At 30.4% G+C, this 27,164-nt stretch overlaps 1 protein-coding gene and 1 long non-coding RNA gene across 3 annotated transcripts in view; one reads left to right on the top strand and one right to left on the bottom strand.

The window, feature by feature from the left end:
* The window catches only part of LOC136977511 (UTP--glucose-1-phosphate uridylyltransferase-like), a 73,787-nt gene extending 47,798 nt beyond the window's left edge, over positions 1 to 25,989 (bottom strand). The window contains exons 1-3 of one of the 2 annotated variants that reach the window (XM_067273010.1): positions 25,819 to 25,989; positions 14,098 to 14,226; positions 3,513 to 3,620 (exon numbers count right to left, since the gene is read on the bottom strand). In XM_067273010.1, the coding sequence (XP_067129111.1) occupies positions 3,513 to 3,620; positions 14,098 to 14,226; positions 25,819 to 25,845 (264 nt within the window). In that variant the 5' untranslated portion in view covers positions 25,846 to 25,989. Of the gene's footprint in view, positions 1 to 3,512; positions 3,621 to 14,097; positions 14,227 to 19,401; positions 19,519 to 25,818 lie in introns of those variants that run through there. The other variant, XM_067273002.1, reaches the window with a different exon arrangement.
* LOC136977523 (uncharacterized) lies at positions 5,968 to 6,973 on the top strand. Its single transcript, XR_010881103.1, has 2 exons — positions 5,968 to 6,574; positions 6,651 to 6,973. It is a non-coding gene; the product is annotated as an uncharacterized lncRNA (long non-coding RNA).
* Positions 25,990 to 27,164: the final 1,175 nt, after the last annotated feature.

Genomic DNA, 27,164 nt, shown 5'->3' with positions numbered 1-27,164 from the left:
CTTTTAGCATGTTATATGAACACGATCATAATTTTTCTGCCATGTTATATAAATCCGTTTTATATGAACCTGTGTTATAGGAGGTCTACTGTATGTCAATTCCATTTCAGTATTAGTTTTTATTTTCCTTGATAGACGGCACTGTGATGCATGATATTATGTAAACTCATTCATGCTTATTAATATTGTCAAAGTCATGATCACAGCATAGATTAACCTAATGATGTGTTATAATAAACATGTTACATCATGTTAGATTAATTGTTCATGCCTTAACAAAGATAAAAAACTTTGTATTCTGTCTTTCCTTTTTGCCGTTTTCACCATCTGTAGTCGTTTAGCACTTCACAAAATTTCAGAGATGACCTTTCCTTTGAGGCTACTGCCTCCGCAAAAAAATGTAAAACCAGGTAAAACGTCCTCTGGTGTTGATACCACAATCACAAAATCACATTTTAAAGTAAAAATTAATACAATATTATTTATTAATAATATTTATTTTTAATCTTATTGAATGTGAATAACGCCAGCCACGTAAATTGTATTAATTTTTACTTTAAAATGTTCATGCCTATTAAAATGTGACATACCTATTAAAGAATAAACTATCAAATGTTAGGTTATGCCAGAACATTGTAACACAATTAAATGAATGTTCTCTAGATAATTTCTATTTAATTACCGTATTTTACGGACTATAAGACGCACCTGAATTTTGGAGGCAATTTTTCGAAGAAAAAAGTGCGTCTTATAGTCCGTAAAATACAGTATTTATGATGGAAAAAATGATAGCATTTATATTTACACACAGCTATAGAAATATTTTCCAAGATTACTAGTGTACAATAATTGTTCTTATGGAATTTTTTACGAAATATACACATTGCTGACATATGTATAATAGTAGTGAGGAATTGATACACTGTATCACTTGCATATGATTGGTTGAAACATACAACATGATTTAAATGGCAGTCTTAATTGGTTGATTTGAAAAATGTGTCATGTAATCAGTTACAGTCAGTCAGGATTGATGATGATATAATCCAATATGGCATCCCTCATGCAATGGTTATAATGTCATTATGACAAGTATGGACATGAACAGTTAACACTTACCATGGACATATTACGTTAACACTTACCGTGCTAGTAACGTAATAGCTCGTTTCTCAATATATCCTGTAATTTCTAGCTTCAAAACATAATACATTTTCAGCAATGAAAATTTGATTTCTTTGTGTATTTTAGTGTGTCTGTTACAGGGTGACAATAATTAACCAGTACAAAGTTTGTAGCAATGCTGCACTTGAACTTTTTTACTGTCACCAATTTACATACTATTGTTTAATTCTCCATGATTTCCTGCCCGTGTAGATGTACTTTCGATGTAATAAGGGTTAGTTCTTTATTTTTTTTAATGGTGTCAAACAAATGTTGTGCAATTTTGGAGCTATTGCGGCAAGGAAAGCATCAATGTGAAATTGTTCGTCTGCTCAGTGTTCCAAAATGACAGTCTCAGATGCAGTTCGGCGATTCAAGGAGCTTGGCCACAATGGTGACCGTCCCGGACGTGGAAGAAAGTGCACTGTCAACACGTCTAGGAACCGCAAGATCATCACAAAGCAAGTTGACTGACGCGAAAGTCTCCATGAGAAAAATTGCTCGTGAGATCAGAATCAATCGCGAATTGGTGCGGTTAATGGCGAAAAAGGAACTCGTACTCAAGCCCTACAAGTTCCAGAAGGTTCAGCTCCTCACCGATGAAAACAAGTGCATGAGACTCCAAAGATCCCATTAACTCAAGCGTCGGGCCGCAGGTCGACAATGGGAGTACATTCTCTTCACAGACGAAAAGCTTTTCTCCGTACAACCATCAAAACGACAGGAACTGGTCCGCGGGGGCTCCCGGACGCTCAGCCGTCATCGAATATCACAAAATCCAATGTTAGTCATGGTTTGGGATGGAATTTGTGCGAGCGGCAAGACACTCCTTATTTTCGTCGATCAAGGGGCCAAAATTAATCAAGATGTGTACCACCATGACATTCTTGAGGCTGTGGTACTTCTGTGGGCTCAGCAGCATTTTGGCAGTGCGAAATGGACGTTTCAGCAGGACTCGGTGCCGACACACAGGGCGAAAAAGACTCGGGAGTGTGCAAGGCTCATTTTCCCGATTTCATCTCGTCTGCGGAATGGCCACCATACTCGCCGAATCTGAACCCAATAGACTACAGTGTGTGGTCCATTTTGGAGGCCAGGGCCTGTTCTAAGCGCCATGAAAGTTTGGAGTCGCTGAAGCAATCCTTGCGCTGGGAGTGAGACAAACTGTCTCCAGAAGAGCACGGCCCATCGCTGAGAATTTCAAAACACGTTTGGGGCTCTGCATCAAATCAAAAGGAGGCCACTTTGAAACTGGCTGAATATCTGATTAATACGTAAAGTATTGTCACTGTTATATGCTGTTGTTTTGCTAATTTTCATTTCTTTAATAAATTTACGATACAAAAAACTTGTACGGGTTAATTATTGTCACCCTGTAATAAATAGTGTGCACTATTTATTCAGAAATTTGAAATATAAGCGATTTTGTTCAATCACGATCATCGTCTGATTCGGAGTTTCGTCACCATATTTTGGAACCGAATATCGAGTTGTTTTATTTTTTATATATAAGTTAAATTTAGATATGTCGCATTAACGTATTAACTAATAATTGTTCAAATTCAGTAATAAAAAAGTCAACAAATATAGTGCTGATTATATTGATTTATCTGATAAAAATGTTGTGATTATGAATTAGGCCTAACTAAGATCAAAAAAATATAAATAAGCCACGTAACTTTGTTATTATTTTAAGCCTGTATAGTTTATATGATATTACATAATTTATATACTTTTTAGATATTATCAATACAAAAGTCGAATTCCTATATTTCTGATAGTGCTAATGCCATCTTATGTACATTTGCCAAACAGACTCAATTATGAAAAACAGCTAGTCAGAAAAAAAGTCTACTAATAATATTGATACAGTATATCGTTATTACGAATAAATTGTACTATATATATGTACTATATATTTCATACATAAAAAAACGAATTTAAAACTATATTGTAATTTTTAATTTTTTTTTCATTGTATCTTTATCTCTAAAACACTCCAAACAACATTAAAGCCTAATATATAAAAATAAAGTTCACACACGTCAAAATTGGGTATTGTACAGATAAAGGTTTCCAATATCAGAAACTGTTTTTATTTTTTACCTAGCTTTAGTCAATCGTTTTTTATTTTCAGTAGAAAATACTGTAAAATTGCTTAAATCAGTCAGCACACAGGTAAGAAACTAGGTCAACTGGACCAGAATAGTAAGTTTTAACTTTAACACGAATTATATTTATAATTTGTTCTTTTTGAATTTTAAAAAGTTATTTTGTTTTTAATTTCTTATGTTAGATAAAAATTATATTTCCATTAAAATACACATATAGTTTTACGAATAACTTACAGCATCTTTAGGTAAAGATTCAACTTTATCCCATTCAATTGATGGTCCAGTACCTTGAAGATACTTCGCAAATAATCTTTGAAAGCCTTCAAACTCAGCTATTACCTTCTAAAAGTATTAAAAATTTAAAAAGTTAATATTTAAGATATTAAAATATATTTTAAATCTCTAAACATATTTTGCTAGATTAAATATTTATTTAAAAAATTTCAAACCAAGTTTTTAAAATGCAAATATTTCTATGAAAAATAAATGTAAGAATAGTGAAATGGAACCTAATATTTTATATCAATTTAGTTTGTTATTATGACTAAACTAACTGAAAATATATTTCAAAATAAATTTAATAAAATATAAATGTACTGCATTCTAATAAATCATTTCAGAACAAATTTTATAAAACCAACACACAAACACCATAAAAATTCAGCAAAATGAGCCAAACATTTTACCAGCTTGGAAGTCGTCCTCTGAAATAACTTAATGTTGCTTAACTCCACTTCTCCCATCATGGACAATTGTCTCAGTGTATGCAAGGTATACACTGAAACCCAAACTTTTCTAAATTTGTTGTGTGTGAAATTGCAACAAATTTTTTATTCCTCTTTCTTCTCTTGACAGAAGCATGTTGTGACATTCTAGTAATACTACTGCATATCAATTTAGTATAAAAGAGTAAAGATCGCCTTTCTACATGCTTTTAGTCTTGCTCTCGAGTAATATCAAAGCTTTAGCCATTGATCCATTTTGGCACCTTTGCAGAGTGTCAAACAGATTAGTAATCATCCTCCCAGGATTTCAAGTATGTGATCCCATAAACTATTTGATTCCATATCTGTTATGTATGGACGTCAAGTAATATGACTATTTTCATGTAAACTCTCTCTCAGAATAGAATTTGAGGTTTGGATTTGATATCCTCATATAATTGATTGTTGAGTTTATCCTGTATGTGTATCATAGTAACATTTATATGTACTTACCTTTAATTATAATATAGTATAATAAATGTGTAGTTATATTCTAATCCATACATTTGATTAAGTTAGTGCCCAACTCCATCATCGGCTCACATTACAGTAGAAACATTCGAATACAATACCCTCCTATAATTCCAGTCAAGTTTAAACTATATCTTTATTCACTCAAAGAATAGACTCATTGCGAGTTAGGACGCAACCAATTTTAATCCTAACTGGTGTCAGGACCCTGACTAAGAGAGGTCTTATCAATCTTTCTTTAAACCTTTATATTTATGATCCTGAAAGTGAGGAGGAGTTAGACTAGACAACACCCATCTCACAATAATAATTAATAATAAATACAATGGCCAGGACAATAATAAAATTCAAAAATATTCACAAATTAGAAAAAATCATAAATGTCTTCATATTTTGTCCTTTTTCAACACCTCAGGAACACAACAGTCTTTACAGATAGAGTTAACCTTATATTTGAGGCAAAATATAAAGACATTTATGGTTTCTTCTAATTTGTGAATATTTTTTTTATTAGTGATGGGATGATTAATTGGAATCAGAAAAATTAGGCATTTTCTGATAATCAGAATCAAGCAAATTTCATCATGATTTCTGATTCTTAAAACGATTCTTCTACATTTAATAAGAAAATTAATTATTTGTTTCAGTTGAAGATTATATGTTTTTAAAATTACAATATTAACAATTAAGTGTTAGTTTACTGAAAATTTTTATGTTGACAAAACAGAGTACACGATGCCCCATACATGAGTTGATGTCTGTTCTTTTCTGTAGTCAAAGTGATGAGAAATTATACTTGGTCAGTAATGTCCCCATTTTAGGGGAGATCGAGTGACATTATGGTTGCCATCCTGCTGGCATTGGACCGGCTAAACTGTCAACCTGTATTCTGTACAGATATATAAAAGCAAAATGTTCAGTCACTGCCACACACAAATAACAAATTTAAAAATTAATTTGATTTACATATATCGATTTACTATAACCAAATAACCAGAATGTTTACGTTCTATTATTGCAAACGTTTTTGATAGCCCTTCTGGGCTCTTCCTCAGGGTTCAACAAATATTCATTACAAGCTGGCTGTTAAATTTTAAACTCTATTTGAAAGGCAGGGCCGGCCATCGGGGGGGGGTGCGGCGGATGCTACGCACCGGGGCCCCGCGATTGAGGGGGCCCCAACATTATCAAGAATGCACACGAAAACTTGACAATATTCCTATCGTTATCAGTATGACGAAAAGTACATTTTATCGTAAACATTATTATTGTAGATCTCTGAATTTCGACAATCTTTAAACTAATTCTCGATGATGCGAATGTTTAGTTTTTGTTATTTGATTCGGGGAACTCCCGAGGATCCCCACCTAAATTCGACTTTTTAAAAAAAATTTCAAAACCATATAGCCCGCGTTAAGAAATGAAAATAATACTGTGGCTGTCGGCCATATAAAATTATACGATTTATGTATTCGTTTGTCATAAAAATTTGTCTTTCCACTTTTTTCCCAATACTACAAATATTCGAGTAGAAAGTAACCGGTTTCGACTTATTTCTACTTAAGAAGTAGTTAAATAATTAAGCGATTAGGGAATTGGGGACATAAACAAAACCCCGATGAAAGAGCCGGAATATTACTTAAACAAAAGCTTAACCGAACCAATATACAGCCGAGTATAGTGGGGACTGATTTCTTCGAAATATTGTATTAGATGTAATAAAGACAAATTTTTCCAATTCGACGAGAGTGACCGAAAAGTTGTAAATTTTGGAAATTTCCGTGGACAACACCTGGTCCTAAAACGAATTAGTTAGAAAACAAATGACTTTTAAGTTTAACATATTTAGATTTTTACGGCTATGGTGAGAAACGTTTAAAATTTACAACAGCCCTGTCGCGTCCTTTGAGATATACTAGTGATGCGACAAAAGAGGTATTTGACATTGACCGGTATCAGCACCCTGGGGATTTGGCAGTCCTCTGCAACCGTCTTCGATTCCATCCATTAGCCACTGGTAGGGAGCTATTTGACTAAGTACATTGTTTTAAAATTTTAAAAGTAAAGAATATTTTATATCTTTATGTACTGTACGTTTCTTTGCAAAGCTATATTTAATTATAATTTTCTTTAAAAGTATATTCATATAATTGAAGAATATTTTGTATGTACCAGTACATCCACCACATATTTTATTTCACCGAGTAAGTTTTTATTATTTTACTTTTAATTGTAGCCCTTATATCGTGGCTAGCGATTCGGAATGTAATCGTGATATTAAAAATGCATTTAGAGAAGTCTACGGTTTTTACTGGCTTATCGAATAAACGATACGAATGGAGCCTAGACCATCACTGACGCGCAATTGACTGATTGCCCCTGGATGTCGGCTTCTTACAGAAACACAGCTTCCCTATCATCAAATGTCACGGCACGCCCCTGGTATATAATCGTAGTTTTAATGTTTCTTTTATAATTTCTTCTATCTTTTTTTGTCTGTCTTATTTCTGGAACTTTCGGTCTGACTACAGCCTACAGGTGGGTCCTATTGACAAAGCCGGCGCTTCCTTTGTTTTCCCTCTGTAAGGTGTTGACCTTACAAGTGGTATTACCCGACCGCACGTGGGTCCAATTGACAAGGTCGCGCTTCTTTTGTTCCCACTCTGCTAAAAGATCAATACTTTACAAGGAGCCTCCGAGAAGTTGTGAGAGTTCGAGTTCAGCACGAGAAAGAAAGACGTGTCATACTACAAAACGTTTAATTATTGTTACATCTAATCATGTCCATGCCAAGGAAATATCCCTCTGGGTGTCAAAAAAGAAAATTAGCAGAAAAGAAAAAAGTAGAAAAGCTAAATTTCAAGAAATCACAAGTAGATCTGTTTTCTTGGCTACGAAGTAATTCCAGCAATGAAATTGTTTCGACTTCAGAAGTTACAGTTCAAGCTTCAACTGGAGAAGAAAGTTCCGCACAAACTACACAGTCTTGCAATGAAAATGTTGAAACTGTGAAATTCGTTGAAGAACCGCATGTTTATACAAATATGATCGAATCAGAAAATAACGTCGAAAATGACAATAACGAATATGATCAAATGAACATAAGTGATCCAGATTTATGGCCAAGTATTATAACTGATAAGTTTCGAATGTTTTGTGTTAAAACCGGACCTGTACAACACAAAGGAGTTTTTGCTAAGAATGATGAAGGTAGGTCATTTTCCACTACGTACTACTTTAAAAAAATGCCAAATGGTGAAACCCAGCTTCGCAGCTGGTTAATTTATTCAAAAACGCAAGACTCGGTATTTTGTTTTTGTTGTATACTATTTTCTAAAAGAAGAGGAAATGAACAATCTACACGGTTTATAGGTGGCTATAGTAACTGGAGAAAGCTGTCAACTGTAATTCAAGATCATGAGCGTTCTATTTGTCACTTTAATTCGTTTATTGCTTGGAAAGAATTACTAAAACGACTAAATTTATGTTCGACTATTGATGAAACTAATCAAGTTAATATAAATAAGGAAACGGAACGACTTAAATTACTATTTCAAAGAATTGTAGATGTGATTCTATTTTTAGCATGTAATAATCTTCCACTTCGAGGAACCCATGAAATAATAGGAACGCCTAATAATGGAAATTTTTTAAGTTTAATCGAATTTTTAAGTAAATACGACTCTGTGTTAATGGATCATATAAACAGAATAAAAAATTCGAAAAATAGAATTGTGCATCATTTAGCACATAGATCACAAGAACAAATTATTTCTGCGTTAGGAGATGAAGTCCTTAACAAAATTAAAAACGATATAAAAGCAGCCACATACTATAGTGTCCAAATGGATTGTACTCCTGATATTTCCCATAAGGAACAAACTTCAGTTATTATTAGGTATGTAAATTTTGAAGAGAAAAGATTAATTATAAATGAGTCATTTATAAGGTTTATTGAAGCAACTGATGTGACTGGAGAAGGACTAGCAAAAACTCTATTGAAAACATTAAGTGAGCTTGATTTAGATATTATGAATTGCAGAGGGCAGGGATACGACAACGGTAGCAACATGAAAGGGAAATATAAAGGTGTACAATCTAGAATAATTGCTCTAAACCCTCATGCAATATATGTGCCTTGCCTATCACACTCTTTTAATTTATTAATTTGTGATGCCGCTTCCAGCAGTATATATTGTAAAAATTTTTTTGGGATATTGCAACGTTTATATTGCTTATTTTCTGCATCTACAAAGAGATGGGAAATTCTACAAAAACATTTAAACATTACTCTTAAACCATTATGTGACACTCGTTGGGAAGCCAAAATAGATTCGGTTAAAGCAGTGTATACACAGTTTGAACAAACTTGTAATGCCCTAGAAGAATTTATTTATGTAAGTAACGATAATACAGCGGTATCCGAAGCTAAAAGTCTATTGGATTCAATACAAGAAATGCCATTTATTTTATGTTTAGTAGTATGGTTTGCAATGTTGTCTAAAATCAACGCAATCAATATACTATTTCAAGCAAAAACAATTATTCTTGAGTCGGCTTTTAATTTAGTCAATAAAATTAAAACTGAAATCCAAAATTTAAGAACAAAATTTAACACATTTTTAGACGAAGCAAAAGTGCTAGCACGTAATTTAAATATTTCAGAACATTTTCCTGAAAAACGAATACGAAAAAGAAAAAGGTTATATTCCGAAATAGCAGAAGATGAAGTTATAGAAAACCCGGTAGAGGAATTTAGATGTTATTTTTTTTAACACTCTAATTGATACGGTTATTGTACAAATAGAAGATAGATTTAAAAGTATACCAAATATTATTTCTGATTTCAAATTAATCACTGATATGAAAACCTTAGAAAAACATGAATTAGAAAAATGTTCCAAAAACTTTGTAAATTTTTATAACAAAGATGTAGATGAAAACCTAATCCAGGAAATTGGTTTGCTACGGGATTTGATTTTGAATGAAAGGGATGTAAATAACGCACAAGATATATTGCAATACATACTAAATAATAATTATAATGAGTTATTTCTAAATGTATTAACTGTATTAAAACTTTTCTTTACGTTGCCAGTTACTATAGCAAGTGCTGAGCGCTCTTTCAGCAAATTAAAATTAATAAAGAATTATCTTCGATCCAGCATGTGTGCAGAACGCTTAAATGCACTTGCTATATTAAGCATCGAAAAAGAAATTGCAAAAAATTGTAATTTTTCTGAAGTAATTAATGTATTAGCAAGAACAAAATCACGCTTTAAATAAACATGCATTAATATATGTTCGTGTTTGTAAATTTTTTTATTTTAGAAAAACATTTGGGCCCAAATAGTTTCTTGCACCCGGGCCCCTTTATCGAGAAGGCCGGCCCTGTTGAAAGGTATTCAATTCAGGACACCAAATACGCATGCGTTCCAAGACATTCAAATATGGATGGGCAATATAGTGTACAGGAGATGCCCATCCATTTTCGACATACTATGTAATGGAAAAGACCACCTTAACCCTGATAGACTACAAGGCATTTATAGCATCCCTATCAGACAGCAGATGGGATAAAGAAATAGTATATGTTGGCTCCACCAAACATTCATTGGGGGTAAGGATAAAAAAACATAAATCCAACATACAACATAATAACTGTGCAACAGCCCTCCTGAACCAAATATCTTTCAAATAAAGTCCGAAATTTAGTAGCCAGCTTGTAATGAATATACATAGAAGCCCGAGAATGAGCCCAGAAGAGGTGTCGAAAATGTTTGCAATAATAGAAAACTCTGGTTATCTGGTTAAAGTAAGTCGATATATATTCAACCCGGTGTGTTGGGAAATCAAGAATTTGATTTACAATTTGACAATTTCAAAACAACTTTTAAACAGTTTTAAAAACATTGTTTTAATTTTCAATTGATTTGATTTTAATTAATTCTTAGTTTTTATTTTTAGTTTCAAAACCAAAGTTTTAATTATTATTTATTACTATTAAATTTAATTAATATTTTTAGTTTTAATTTAGTTTTATTAATTTTTATTTATTTAATTCTGCATTCTTTAATACATACAAGGCATGTTTTTCAAGTAAATATCATTTTGATATTCAAAAAAACAAAGTGCAATTTTTTTTAACAATTTTATTCTTACATGAAAGCCTGCACCTTAATCTACTTTTCAACATAATTTCATCCAATATTAAGGCACTTATCATATTGTACAACCAACTTCTGAATTCTATCTTCATAGAAACCTGGCATCTGATTTGTCAACCACTGCATTATGGCCATTTTAACATGATGATCATAGCGCTGACCGCCTAGATGCATTTTCAAGTGGAAGAACAAGTGGTAGTCACTAGGCACTAGATCAGGACTATATGGAGGGTAATCAAGTTGCTACCAGGTTCATTGAGCTACGTGTGGATGGGCATTGTCACAAAACAAAACAATCCCCTTACTGAGCTTGCCACACCTTTGTTTTGGATGATAAAATCATAAAGTGTCTATTTTCTCAAACTTTTGTATCAACTTTCTGCATCAAGTTGTAAGGAACCAAGTCCGAGCGTTATTTTTATTTTACTTTTATTTTGCTTATTATTCTATTTTTGGTTTGGGGCTTATGTTTTGTTAGGACGAAGGTTTCCTCACCAATCACCTTAAGTATTTAAAAAAAGAAGAAATAAAACCCAACTCACCGACGGAAGAAAAGCACCATAGGACTCGCGCACATTTGCGCTTCCCGAGCGGCAAAGAATAAGTCTGTACCGAGAAAGAGGGGGGAGACCCCACAAGCATGAGATAGACTCGCTAGACCTTAAGTAATAAAAACGTCCCGGAAAATTGTAAAAACAAATAATGTAAAAGGTTAGTGAGTAATTGTCGGAAAATAGGCTGCCAGACAACGAAAAAAGTTCTTGTTAGCACTAAGTATGTAAATGAGGGGAGTGATCGCATTCAGACTTGTGACGTCACCTCACACTATAAATCCCGAATCTCAAGTGAAGACGGAGAGGTGAATTCCGGATAGCAACGAGCTTGGTGAGCTTCGTAGCAGTAAGCGAGAGAGGTGTCCGATAGGATCGAATAGTTCCAAGGTGATTTTGAAGTGATTCGAATATTGGATCGACGATAGGAAGTCTTGAGAGTTGAGAAAATAGGTTCCGAGTATATTGAGGTGACGATTAGGATCTATAGTTTATAAGAATTATTGTTATAAGTTAAGGCTTTGGTTTTGTCAGATTCCCAAGGGGAATAGAATTAAGTTAGAGATAGATTGAATTGAGTATTGTCGGGTTGATTTTGTTGCATTTCATTGAATAAATTATTGTTTGATTTTTTACTAAAGATTGTATATAGTTATTACTAGACGACTAATTAAATCTTTGCTTTTGTTGTTGACAAATCTTGTCATTATTTAATTCAGTGCACGCTTAAAGTCCAGGCCTGGCACGTTAATGCGAATCCGCGTAAAGTACCCGGTAGGTTAACGGTTATTTCTGGCACACGGTAGAGTCGATAATCGTTGTAAACTAAAATAGTACTTTACAAAGTCATCAGTAATGACAAACGGTTGCCCACTATGTTCCTCATCATAGACATTAGTATGGTCATCTTTAAATGTTCTAACCCATTTTCTTACCATTCCATCACTCATAATGTTTTTCCCATACACCTCACTAATCTGCTGATGAATGTCAATCACTTTCACATCTTTTGCATTAATAAAACAAATCACCATGCATACTTAACAGTCAGCAGAATTTTCAATTGTCTGTGTGTGTGTTTAAAATGCCTGAAACATAAAATGAACAAATGCTTCCGTAATGGCGTCTGTGGCTACCCGACAGAGTAGATATTCAGCATGCATTCATGGAACACCAACCGCAGTACTGCAGCGGCCCTATTTTAAAACGGTACTTACTTTAAAAAAACATGCTATGTAATTATAATTTTTTTAATTTCAACTTTTTTCTTTTTCAACAAAACTGTAAAAATTATTTTAGCATTGTTTTGCACAAAAGATAATCAAATTTTAATTTTTTTTAGAAATTTAGTAATTAAATTAATTTTTGTTTTATAAATTTGCCTGCTTTTTAAAATTTTAATTATAAGCAAGTTAACATTGATCAAACGTCAGGCTATCTAGTTTTAAATCAAGGCCAGTGGTCAGCAAAAATATTTAAGTGTTGGAAAAAACAGTTTAAAATATAAACAAAATTATATTTTGATTGAAAACATTTTATATAAAATTATATTTATTATTTAGTGTGTTTACTTATATGATAAAATGACTTTCTCATTATAATTATAAATGTTTCTGTTATGATTCATAGATGATGCTGTAATATGTTCAAATGCAATTCTCATGACTAAGTAAAAAATACTTGTTCAAGCTAAGTTTTCTGCTGTTTTGAGTTTTAAAAATTGATTTTTCAAGATGAGTCTGTCTAGACATTCATGGCTCAAATAAATGAATTCAAACATTGGTTAACTCATGATGATGATGATATTTGTTCATCTCATTGATTCATTTGCCAAACATCATTTTGTGTTAAATATGATGGAATTAAAACATTTATAAGGCATACCAATTTCAAGAAGCAAAGAAAAAAGTACATCTCATTTACCTTCCCCCTACCTCAGATATCACATCAGCAATGAAGCAGTTTCCAAAGATGGCAAACCTAGATGACATGATGGAATAGTTCTTTGAGTAAAAGGAATTAGTTGTAATTTCTTTGAGGGTAGAGTTGTAATAACAACTTTATCTGAAATAAGATTACAAATTTATTTTGTAGTACACAATAGAACCATGCATATCCACATGTAAATGGGAATTTTCAGGTTTCTTTCGAAAGATTGATACTGGATTTTCCATTCTTAAGCTTCATGTTTATTAATTAATGAATGTACTATGCTCATAATGCAAATAATACATTTTTCTAAACTGAAATAAACTTTAGAAACTATTCAAAAGAATTGGAATCATATCAGAATCAGGAGTTTTCAGCAGAATCGTAATTGAGAGAAATTCTGATATCATCCCATCACTAATTTTTCTACAATTACTATCAATATCTTTATTATATTAGCAACGTAAATATTTTAAATTTCCTGAAAATCAGATATTTTAAGATTAAAGTCTTTAAATGTAGTGTTTAAATATTCTTGCTTCCAGTTGTAATTTCAAAATTATATAATACTTTTAAGATGAGCATAAATATTCAATAATATCTGTATATTTTTTCTTAAGAGTAAATAGACTGAAAAAAAACATTAAAAATAATTCAATTGAAATTCAGTTAAATTCATTAAAAATTTTACTAAAACATTTCTAAAAATTTAGTAATTTTAGTAATCTAAAAAGTGGCTTTGATATTAAAGAAATATTATTTTGTACTTTAACAAGAAATGTCTTAATCATAATTTAGAAATGAAATTTTTGTACACAAATGGAATAATATAAAATTATCAACTATTAAAATTTTTATTAACTTTTGATTTGTTTAATTGTAAACTTATTAATTACATTATAAAATTTTATAAACTGCATATGTATTTTAACAATACCTGTTTTTCTACACTTGGTGCAGTTTTCAATAATTTTTCTAACTCTTGTGCAAGTTGAGCTTGAGCATCCTTTTTTGTTATTTCTTTGAATTCTGAAGTGGCACTTAATTTTCTTTGCTTTCCAAACAACTATAAAAGTCAAAACAAAAAGTTCTAATTAAAAATTAATATTAATAAAATATACTTTTGAACAAAGAATAAATGCAATAACACACAAACTAACCTACAAATGCAAAAAACTTTAAATAATAAAATGTGATATGTCCATTTTGAACAATAAATAGTAATGAGTAAAATAGGCATTATAACAACATAAATCATTTGTTTCTTGAATTATATATTTTTTCCTGAGATATATTGATTTCATTTTATAAAACAATTGTACAAACAGCTGTACAAAATCTATCAAATCATCATGTGATCTGTTCCAAGCTAACAAGACATCATCCATGTAATGGAGTTACAAGACTAGATACTGTACTATAAGGAAAAGTAAACACCCTAAATTCTATTGTAATTAATTCAGCTAGGATGGCTGTCAAAGGAAAGCCTTGTTTTTGCAAGTAATATTGATTGTATTGATATTGATCAATATTACTTGCAAAAACAAGGATATCAGTTGGATATTAGTTTATGCTTACAGCACCCTAATAAGAATTCTAACAACAGATGTTCTTTAAGCTATTGCTTTCTAATCTTAATCAATAATAAGTGATTGCAGTTTGCATGAGTTACCAAATTCAAAACCACATTTGACACCAAAAATTTTCACAATAAATCAATTTCATTTTTTAGAAACATAATTGAAAGTTCTTGTAACAAGAGACCTTCTTATTTCTTCAATGTACTGATCAGAAAATTTTATACATATTAAGCATGGAGAGCCCAGTTAATAATCTGTAACGTGCCTATTTTTGACCTCCCAGAAGTCTACAATGATAAATCCAATATTTATCCCAATTTCTCAGAATATATTTTAAAATTTGATTTCTAATTTTATACTTAATGTATACTGCTAGAATGCAAAAATAATGTTCAGGAAATATAAAAATAATTTAAATTTTAAATGTTAAATTTATGTACATTAAGATTTTCAAAATGTTCTCTTTTTAAAATCTTTGTTCAGAAATTGTGAATTCAAAGTTCCATTTCAAATATATTAGCAAGGTTGAGGCCGAAGTTTTAAACGTGAAAACATGTACATTGGACTTCAGTGCTACTTTCCTGTAAGCCTAGAAGTTTGACAATGGTGTTTGGAAAGTCAGTGGAATCATGCTCGACATTCCAAACGCCAATGTCAGACTTGTAGGCTTACAGGAAAGCGGCACTGAACATCCAACGTACACATTTTCACATTTAAAACTTCGGCCTCAATCTCGCTATTGTCTGAGAAAGATGGTAATATTTCGTCTAAAGTACTGGCATTTCTTTTTTGTAAATAAATTTAATTTTAATGCTGAAAGACAATTGTTCAATTCATTTTATTCTAACCTACTGCTGACAGTTTTTCTCCATTTAGCAAAAAAACAAGATTCAGAAGTTTGTGGAATGTTAGACTTTGTATTTAATATCTGAAAAAAAATTTGGTTGCATTTAGTTCTGATGGAACAAGTGATGAAATTTGGTAATAAAGCTGGCGAGAACATTGGATTTTCAAAAGATTTATTTTGCATTATTTATTTCACATATACACGAACATTTATTTTGTATTATAAATAATTAATAAATTATTATAAGTTACAACTGTTATGTTTTTATATTTTTTACTATAGGAATAGATTGTCATTTAATATTTTGTACAACTTTTATGCTTTTAATTGCAAGTATGATATTTTTATAAGTTCATCTACCTGACTACAAAACATGCCTTGCATTCTTCAAGATCATTCAAAAGAGGAGGAGCAAAATGCCAAAACTACTATACAAGATGAAAGTAAAGACAACCTAAGTGAGGAAAAAATTTTAGAAAATAATCATGAAAGTAAATCTCAATATGTGATTCCCATGACAATGACTTGAATAGTGCTGAAAGTAGTGATATGTTATATTGTATTTTTCCCTATTTTCCTTATTGCTTTGTATTGTCTTTTTGTGGTTATATTATTTTTTTCAAATAAATAATTATAACATATGATAATGAAGAAAAACAATGATAAATATTTTTTAATCTTAAAGTAAAAACTGTCCATCCTGAGGATGGTTGAGCCTGATCGTTTTAAGAGAGATATTGTGTCTGACAAAAGATTAAGAATTGCTTCCCATCTTTGCAATAAATGTTTACAAAAAAATTTAGCAGTAATGACAGATTTATTGTAAGGAATTTCTTTATTTTCTTCTTCTCTTCAAATCAAAAACAAATTTAATAAAAGTCAAAAATTTAAAAAGTCTATTAGAGTACTTGAAATTTTAAAGTCAAGGAAATTTTGAAAAGTTTTACAACTGTAACTTCTGACATTTAAAAATATTACACTTATAGAAAATAAAAGATGCAGCAGCTTTCCTTGACAAAAACTACTGGGTGTAATTATTAAAATATAAAATTCAGATTGAAAAATTATGACCAAAAAGTCAAAGAATAATGCACAAAATAACGACATTAGAATTTAATGAATGGAAAACAATTTACCATAAATCTGATTTATAATTATTATTATTATTATAAATTTTACATTTATGAATATAATAAAACACAGTTGAAAAATAGTAACCTTCCAAAACAAAAATAATAAAATTTATTATTATTAATTACTGGTTACAATAAAAACATTTAAACACATAAAAGGGAAATTCATTAATTATATTAGTTTCTAAGCAACTTTTGACCACTTCCCTCCATGTTGCATACAATATAGATTTGGCAAACCCCTCCCTTTTAATTGCATGTACAATAGTTCACAGATCTCTTATTATTGAAGAAATGGATTTCAAAAGTTCTGGAAATACTTTCTGATAGTTTATTCACATAATTAACAAGTAGGCTTATGACAACAAATTCATATGCCACTGATACCTCCATAAAAAGTCCATGTAGACAATGCCCCAACTCCAACCCCTTCTCTCCCAATTATGTACAATGATGTACTGTACAGTTCACAACCACCTCTCTCCCTTGAACTGTACACTTAATTACTGGATGACCCCAACTAACACACAAATGTTTTTATTGTAATAGTTCTAAGTATATAGAACAAGACCAAAAAAACCACAGCTTAAACATGATGAATGGAATATTCAAGTTGTTATAGCTTCAATTTGAATATCAATAGAAAATAATATACTGTATATTTCTGCAGATAAGACAATAGTTGAATCATAAAAAAAACTCCCCAAAATCCAGAGTTGTCTTATAGGACAGATACAAAAATATTAGATTGAAATTTATATAAATTAAAACCATTATAAAAAAAATGGACAAACCGTAATTATTTACTAGTAGAGAGTAGGGCATGTTCACAAAATAGAATAACCCATACGTTTTTGTGAATAGTCAAGGTCATTACCTGAATGCCTGAATCAGTGTGAATGTTTGCAACAATAGCAAGGCAGAAAATAAAATTTGTTCATTTGAAAAATTATGAATAGGACATAATTCCGTATATGCTATACAGTACAGTAATACCCCAAACATACACGATAGGTGGGACTGAGTGATAAAGGCAAATTCGCATAAGTTGGGGTATAATTTCACATATAAATACATACAAATTATTTTTAATTGAGGCCAGAGACTATAGAAAACAATAATTTAGAAAAAAATGTTTAATAAAATCTTAGATAATACATATGTATGACAAATTATATTATTAAAATTGTAAACCTAAGTTATTTTGATGTAGAAGGCTTCATAAAATCTAACAAATTCATCTGACAGTTCAAAGATTGTTTTTTTTCTCCTGCAAAATTTCCTCATAGCATGCTGATAATTTTTTTATTTCTCGTTTTGGTAGAAGAAATGCACTCTTCATTGAAGTCTATATTTTATAAAATTTGTAACCCCTTTCATTTTTGTATCGAAGTCTTTAATAATGTTAACTTTACATTCCAAAGATAAAGTTTTTCTTTTCTTGTTTGATGCAGAAGAATCTACTTTGTTTGGATGACATAGTAGAGTCCCTCAAGTCTCCGTAGACATAACAAACACAGAAATAAATAACACAAAATAAATTGTAGCGATGCGTCGATTCTGCATGACACATCCGAACATGTAAGCTGAACAATAGTGTGGGGGGAGTGAGTAATCAAGAGTTATGTGGTGCTCAAACAAAAGATGAATCGATGAAATTTAAAAATTGCATAACTCCGGGTTCGCGTAAGTCGGGGTAGTGTAAGCCAAGGTATTACTGTATTATTATCCAGATGATGATTGCTGATCTAAACTAAATTCATAGGCCATTGATAATTTGGGGGTCGTCTTAGGACAGATATATGCTAAAACTATAAAACTTTGACGAAAATTTATACCTCGTCTTATTTGAAGGTCGTCTTATCTGCAGAAATATATGGTAGCTGCTGACACTACATATAGTAAAGCATGGAAAAATTGATGATAATCAACTTTGTTTAGAAATACTTAAAGTTAAATATATTATTTCAGCTATTACAAATTATATGTTTTATAATGCTGTTTTGTAAAAACATAAGCAAATAGTAGGTAGGATAGGAGAGTGAAAACTGGCTGCTAAAAGTTTTGGATACCATCACTATTCTCCTCCATATTTTATAAATAATTATTTTGAATATTTATACCATTTTTTGTATGAACAAAGTTCAAATACCTGTATTTTAGTTTTGTTCTTAACAGCAAAAACTATAAATCTACAAGTACAGAACTTCAAATTTAAATTCAATAAAATTCTCTGAATAATTTTATTCATAATTATCATTTTTACTTTATTAATTCCATACTTTCATCATAGTGGCCTTAAATAATATTTAACTTAATTTTGAATAGAACAAACATTTTTCATATCTGGAAATTCAAAATGCATTACACTAAAAATGAACAATTTTTCTAATATACTGTACTTTCTAAATGCAATACTCTATTTAGCATTTATAAAACTAATTTAAATACTAAATACATTTTAAAATTTTAACTTAACATTCAAACACTTGTTTTTGTTGTATAATAAAATGTTGCTGAAAAAGTATTTAAGTTGTTCAATCTAAATTAGTCTTACTTTTGTTAGAAGTGTTTTTTATAGTAAATTAAATTATATATTGTAAAAACTTCTTAAACATATTGATAAGGAATTTAAAAATAGATGTTAAATAATAAATATTTAATATAAAATTATGACTTACTGGTACATATAATAATTGTGGATTTTGTTTTAACATTGTTTTAATTTATGCAATGTGACTGGATAGTAGTAAAAAAGCTATACTAATTTTTACAGTAAGTTCTCACTCCCTTAGATTATTTAATTGCTTTTTCTGATAAGATAACACTATAATAAACAATTTAAAAGATATTTTTCAGTTAATCATTTATCACTTTAAATGTGCATAGTAGTAATAGTTTAAAATTAGATTCGAATGATACATTTTTATGTTGAAACATCTTGATACTGTAAGTATTCTATTATTTATCATCAATTTACAATTCAGAAATCTCTGAAAATTAACATATTTATATATAAATTTTAAAATGTAAATTATTATAAATAAATTGTTTGTAAAATATTGAAGTAAAAAACATATGTTTTTGTTATTCTCATATCAGACTTTTATATACTGTACATTAAATATCACATTTAGAAAATGCTTAAATATCTTATCTTCATTGTTGGAAGTCAAATACATTATCAAGGTTTTAAAATATAAAGTAAATAATAATTCAACATACCGAGTTAAATTAATAAAAACATCTAGAATACAGTGTTTATATTCTTAATATTTCTTTGTATTATTTATATTTCGAAAATAACTATTTAAGATATCCTGTTTATTTTCCTAGTTTGCATATTTCCCTTCTAATAAACTTACAGATACCTCCCACACTTATTCCAGTAGATAAATTTATTGAAAAGAACAAACATTTTTGATCACTTTCAGAAACGTTCATCAGGTTGTTTCCAAAAATCAAACACAATTAATTGAAAAATTTTTAAAAGAAGCATTCTACAGTATATTTTATTATTTATTATATTATTTTCTAGCTTTTAGAGGTTTTATTTCCATTCTATTTCTCATAGCTGATAAATTGTCTAAATCAGCTATAAAAAATAGCATGGATATATAGTAAAAAGTTAATATAATAGTAGTTTAAATACAATTTAATCCAATAAAAAAAATTATGCACGATAGTTATAAGTTAATCATGCTTGTTGTAGCAAAAAGCAATTTGAAACAATATGGATAAAAGAATTTGTAACTAAAATTATTGTTCTTAATTATATTTAATTGTAGTAGTAATAAATTACATATAAGACAAGACATTTTTCAAGACGGATTCATTAAGTCCACTTTGGTTTTGTCTGTCCATAAACCCACTGACCGATAACTTAGAAAATATTAAATACAGATATGTCAAACATAATAGAACAACAATACACCAGTGGCGTGCCATGATATTTGATGATAGGGAAGCTGTGCTGGCCCTGGATAGAATCATTGGAAGAATTATACGATATTTTGGTGTATAGCATCCACAAGCTAAACCGCATGAGGTTGGTGCTCTGTAAAGTGCATGTGCAAATGCATATAATCTGGCTGCTTTATATGATTCAAATATTTTTGCCATGGAAGCTATCCCGTATTTGACAATACAGCGCTTCCATTGGGAATATGCATATACAAATTTATGTTCGAATATACAATAACTTTGTATATTCGAACTTTCTTATCATTTTTTTTTTCACATTTAGTATAGAAATTTGTAATAAGATACATAATGAGGTTATAATAAAATAATTTTAATTAATTCAAAGTACGTTAAAATATATGTTTTTTTTTTATGAAAATAATCACACAATATGTATTTATATTTTAGAAAATACAAAGGAAGTGGCACTTCCACAGACAGCACTCCACTGCAATTCACATATCTCGTATCATGATGACAAAAAACTATATATCCATGCAAGTACAATTAAAATCATCTATTAGAAGTTACACATACATACTCCATTGAAATTAAATGGCATTTGACTTAAACATATGTAGAACACTTCACATAAAAAAAAGAGGAATCCTGAAAAAAGATTCTGTACTCTAAAATGGAGACATTGAATCTATGGATGAGGTTGAAGACTACACTTACTTAATTCCAACAAGATAAACTCACAGAACACACATAAAGACTGACAAAAAGAATACAATAGCAGATTAAACTCACTACTAAACAACATCTAAATGTAAAACACATTTCAAACAATCAATACATACATCATTCCAGTACTCACATATTTAGGAATTATACATTTGACACACACACACACATACACACACAACTGGAACTCATTCACAAGAAAAACAAACATTAACAAAACAAGCACTATCCTAAATCATCCATTCATGCATAGAAATGTATAGATTGCATGTTTAATTTTGTAAATGTTATGTTACATTATATAATATAAAATTTATTTATTATTATTATTATATTTTCTAGCTCCAGTTTTGACATTTTTCTACCCATGTTGCTATGAAAATATTAATTGTATAATGCTTTAAAAAATTGTGTTTGATATAATTAATGCACCAAATACATAAATATTGACAATCAGATGACTAACACAGTAAGGGTTGTTGCACTGGAAGACTCTGATTTGAATCTAGGTTGGCTTAAATTTTGGGTAGGTTGATCAGATGTGTTGGAACCTCTCTCTCATCACTCAGCCATTCTTACTATGGGTCTGATCGAACCCATAAAGGAAACAAAAAAAAGGAGGTACAGAAGACGTTAACTACATAAGAGTGAGAAAAACAAAAAAATATCATAAACAAAGAACTTTTTAAACAAATTTTTTACTTTCCTGGCTGTTATATATAACAGAGGGAAGTTACGATAATCAGTCAAAACTCCCCAACTCTCCTCAACATTTTTGCATTTTTGGGCTCAAGACACCTTAAAACATTGAGAAATGGAAAAAAATTCAGGGTTTTTTTCTGTATGTATGATGGATGTTAATGTACGGGGGACACAATTTTGTTTACCCTCTTTGAAGCTTAATAACTCCTGTGCTTTTTGTCAAAAATTTCTGAAATTTTACAGGAAGGTTTGTTTATCAGAAGAACTGTTGTTAAATTTTGGTGATTAAAAGTCAAGAGGGTGGGGAGATATACGGAATCATGCATATTTCCAGTAGGGTCAGACTTAATGATGATTTTAGTTAACATTTACAACTTTTTACAAAACCTATCCCCTCTTATAAAATGGAAAAATTAAGCTTTTTGCCATTAAGTCTCAAGCCTTAAGCTGTGGTCAACACCTTGCAATTTTCAGCCATGCAGGAAACTGCGATGTTTGTTTCCAATAACTAATAAACTTCCTCCAAAAACTGGCATGACAGCAACCACAACTAGAAACAAAAAGTTTGTTCTATTGCACCGATTATAAATGCGCATCCAATCAGGAAATGTCTTTGTGCTTTTCATCATACAGTGACAACTTTGAAAATAGTTCATTATCATGGAGAAAGTGAGAGGTCCAGTGCAGCTTTTACAAAATTGAGATTGATTGAGCTTATTCAGGCTCACAAATGCTTGTGAAATTTTAATTCATTTTATCAAAGAAAAGATAAAACAGTGCAGGCATAGCATGGGATAAGTGAAAGTCTCAGCATTGATTGTATCATTTTTAAATTTTTGGATATAAAATGTTAATTGTTTTTAGTTTAGTAATGACATAGTTCTTTAGCCATATTTGAAATAATAATGTAAAAAGTACTATCATTTGCAAATGACATTCCTTCTCATAAAAGAAAAAGTAGAAGATAGCAGGCAAAGTTGATGTTTGTTTATTATAAGATCATGTGTTTCCAAGTTGCAATGCCAATGAACAATGTGACCATGATAAGATGTGCACAACTCATGCTCATTGCAGTTGAAGATGTCTGCATGGCTAGAGATTGCCAGGTGTGACCAGCTGCTTGAAAGTTACAGAATCATTCTTTTTTTTTCTGAAATGTTGCACAATGAACCACACTGTCTATTTATGTTTATGTCATACTGCTTTGTATGTTATATGTATAAATAAAATAATTTAATGTTCAGTACTCAATGCTGTATATAATTTATTAGTACAATTAAGGGCAAGTAATCAAGGATATAGGAAATTTTGGGGGTGGGTGTGTGCAACAACATTATTGAGGTGGGATGGTAGATGAAAGTATAAAAATAACATTATATAATTAAAGCAGTGAGATGAAAAAGGAAACTTGTATTCTTCTCAAAAATACAAAACCATGACAAAAACTTCACCAATCTTATTATTACCGGAAATAAAATTTTACTTTCATTATTAGCAAAATACATTCAATGTAGCTTATCTGTGAATAATTCATTTGAATCATGGATAAATTGTCTTTAAAATGACAATTACAACTGCTAGAAAGCCTCCTTTTTGATCTCTTTAGAAGTTTTGAAATAAATTAAAAATTTCAAATAATACACATTTAGTAAGTGGTATATAAAGTTAGAAAATTACTAAACTTCCTTTCTTATATTTATGTAATCACAAATACAGTAAAGAACAGTAAGAATAAATAACTCATAGATAAATCATAGCATTAGTCTGGACCTGTTTTACCATTACACAAACCTACTATTAAACATTAATTAACTATCTTTGTTAATTAATAAAAGTTTTTTAGAGAATGTTAAGAATGATGTTATTTTTATAAATATCCACATGTGTGGATTTATGTGTATGAAAGTATTAAATATAATATATATATATACATAATGTATGGGCACCTAAATGTTTTGTGCTTAGGGGAATCAACTACTCTTGTGCTGGACCTGATATTGGCACATTGTGATTTATAACATACATTAATGCTGAAATATATTCCTCATCTATGCTTGTTTTCTTCACTATTACTACTATCCAATAACTTTCAGCCTAAACCTTTTTGAGCCAATTCACCTGCATCACTGAACCTGTTTACAATGAAATTGTAAGACAAGTTGAACATAAGTGCAAAAGCCCGATAAGGCACAAGTCTTTTCTATAACTTCATTTTCAGGGTCACCTATACTGCTGATAATCTTATTTTATCATCAAATGGTGTAAGTTTGTTCAATATAAATTTTACATACACAAACATGCATTGGTCTTAACTTTTATAAATCAAAATCATTGACATATGACAAATCTCCTTTTTGATCTCACTGTTTTAATTTATAGACTGTTTCTTAAATGATGTCTGAAATATGTTTGAAGGACAGATTAACATGTGCCATGGATTGGATTTGGCTGAGAGATCGTAGTTTGGTCATCACTGTGGTATTTCCTAACAAAATTTAACTGTTTACCATATATGCATTATATATGAATACTGTCTAGTCAACAATTTAGAAAAATCTTTAAAAATATCCATTTTTGGGTGTGTCTAGCTAAATCAGAAGGAATATCATGAGATATTTAGCTGGAAAAAAAAATTTTTTTTTGTTATATAGGAATGACCTACAACCCTAACCGTGCTAATAACATCAACTAGAAAAAGTCTTGCCAATATTCTTATAAATTATTTTTGTTTTATGTATTATAAACGACTCAACTGACCAGATAATATAATACAAATAACTCTTTATTAACACAACTAAAACACTTCTACATCCAGCTGATTCTCTCAAGCGACTCTCGCTCTGTTTTTTTCTCCCCTCCTTTTCGTTCCGCCACCTCGGCACCTACACGATTACATTTCGTTTATCTGAATTATCAACAATATATTACATTACATTTAATGTTTATCAAATCATCAACATATATTACATTTTACTTATTTTAAAATGTAGAAAAATCTTCCAAGATCCATAGAGGCACAGAAGATCGGGGGTTCCCTCTACATAATTTTACAACAAACTAATATCTAATTATAGCCAGGGGCCAATACAGGAGTGAGAAAGACGGGCAGCTGCCCAGGGAGACTGCTAGAAGTGACAAAATTGGTGAAAGGAAATAAAAATAATAAAACGTTCTTAATTTCAGATAATTATTTTACTTCTTGAAAATGATTTAGTAGTTAAATGTGTGAGGACGAAGCCCTCAGATCTTTTGATTAAAATTACACTATAACTATTTAAAAAGGGGTGGCAAACAACTATCTTGCCCAGGGTGACATAATTGCTAGATTGACCATGATTGTAGCTATAGAATTATTTGTAAATTATGATATACAATTGAAGTGGTAAAATTGCCTTATTTCTTTTTCCATTTCCAGACCCAAGCCCCTAGACATGTGCCAGGCATGTCTGGTGGATAATCCGGCAAAGAATATGGTTACATTCACGTTTGTCGGTTCTAAAAATAAATATCCAATTTCATTTACTGTAAGAAAAATATATAATTGAAAAAAAGTCATTATATCAATGTTTTTTGAGTTATTATAGTAAACATTTGTACAGTTTTATACAATATTTTGTTTAAATTAAAGGTATTATACAATTTCGAATGAATTCTTCTGAAATGTAAAAATGTAAATTAATAATTTCAACACGTCTCCTTTTATTTTATAATTTACACGATTACTTTTATATAAAATAAACACTTACGGCTAGTTTTTCTGCATGAGTTGTCATTTTGTTAAGTGGTAATTTGTGTAAACTTATCGCAACGGCACAAATTATAATTACTTGGAAGTATAACAAATTTCTATCTCTTTCATTTTCTCCTTGCAGACGACAGCCAAGGACTCCGTTTAATTACCGATTTAACCGGCAGATGGCAAGTCTGCCGGTTAAATCGGCAAGTCTATTGTAGCATGAAATGAAGCAAATAAAATATTTGTTTAATATTTTTTGATAAAATTCTAATTTTTCACCATTTAATTAATTGTGATCTATATCGTCAATAAAAAAATCAATTAAAAGAATGAAGCCTAATCATGAATTTCAGAAGGATTAAACAAAATTAACATTCAGAGTATTCTGGTCAAGCGTACAAATATAAAAATAATACACGAAATAAAAATGTAAAAGCCTGAGATAGAAACAAATATAAATTACAAATGAACTGAACAGCAAAATAGTATATATAGAACAGCAAAATATATATTTAAATACAGTGGCGCATTTTCCTATGAGAAAAAAAGGGCAATTGGGCCCACCAGTGGCCAAGCGGTTCCGTTCCCTGAACACTTGGAGTTCGGTTGTGGGTTCGCGCCTCGCACGGTAGGGCTGGCCACGTGGAGTTTTCCGGGTTTTTCCCATGTCTGTAACACCTGAATAGGGGCCAGTTACCCTTAACAGACTTCCCGGAAGGCATTCTCCCGCGCGTAACATCCTTCCTAACGAATGTAACCAACTATTAATACTAGTTAATGAAATTACAGCGAATATAGCCAGAGAAACTGATGCTCAATTTGCTATAAACAAACAAACAAAGGACAATTGTTTGGGGACTTCAACAACAGGGTGCGCCAAACAAATCTTTTATAAGAGAATATTTCCTCAAAATCTTTCCCCCGGAAAAAAAAAAAAAATGTCTGAAGTCACCATTATACATGGGTTCCCTAATTCAAATTTGTCTGGGCCCCATGAAGTTATAACGCGCAAAATGATTAAATATATTTTTTTTAAATTCTGTTTAATACTTAAGATATGTATTTTTAAAAAATACATATAAAATTATTTTGTTAGAAATATTTTTTAAAATTATCTAAAATAATAATACTGTATATTAGTTCTAAACGATTCGGTAGCTTAATACAATGCTTTTTTTAAAATCTCAAGTTACAAAGTTTCTGAAAAATAAACTTGGCTTACACTTTTATAAACACATACACGCATAAAACTTTTATACAATATTTATATTCCCCTGTAGAACAAAACAAAAAAACTTTTTGTAGTTATAACATTTAATAGAAACAAAATTTCTCAATAAATTACTAATAAAAAGT

The sequence above is a fragment of the Centruroides vittatus genome, unplaced genomic scaffold, assembly GCF_030686945.1.
Source record: "Centruroides vittatus isolate TY-2023 unplaced genomic scaffold, ASM3068694v2 contig_1114, whole genome shotgun sequence".
Lineage (NCBI taxonomy): Eukaryota > Metazoa > Arthropoda > Arachnida > Scorpiones > Buthidae > Centruroides > Centruroides vittatus.
Note: the sequence above shows the minus strand (reverse complement) of the source record. Positions and strands in the feature narration are given on the sequence as shown.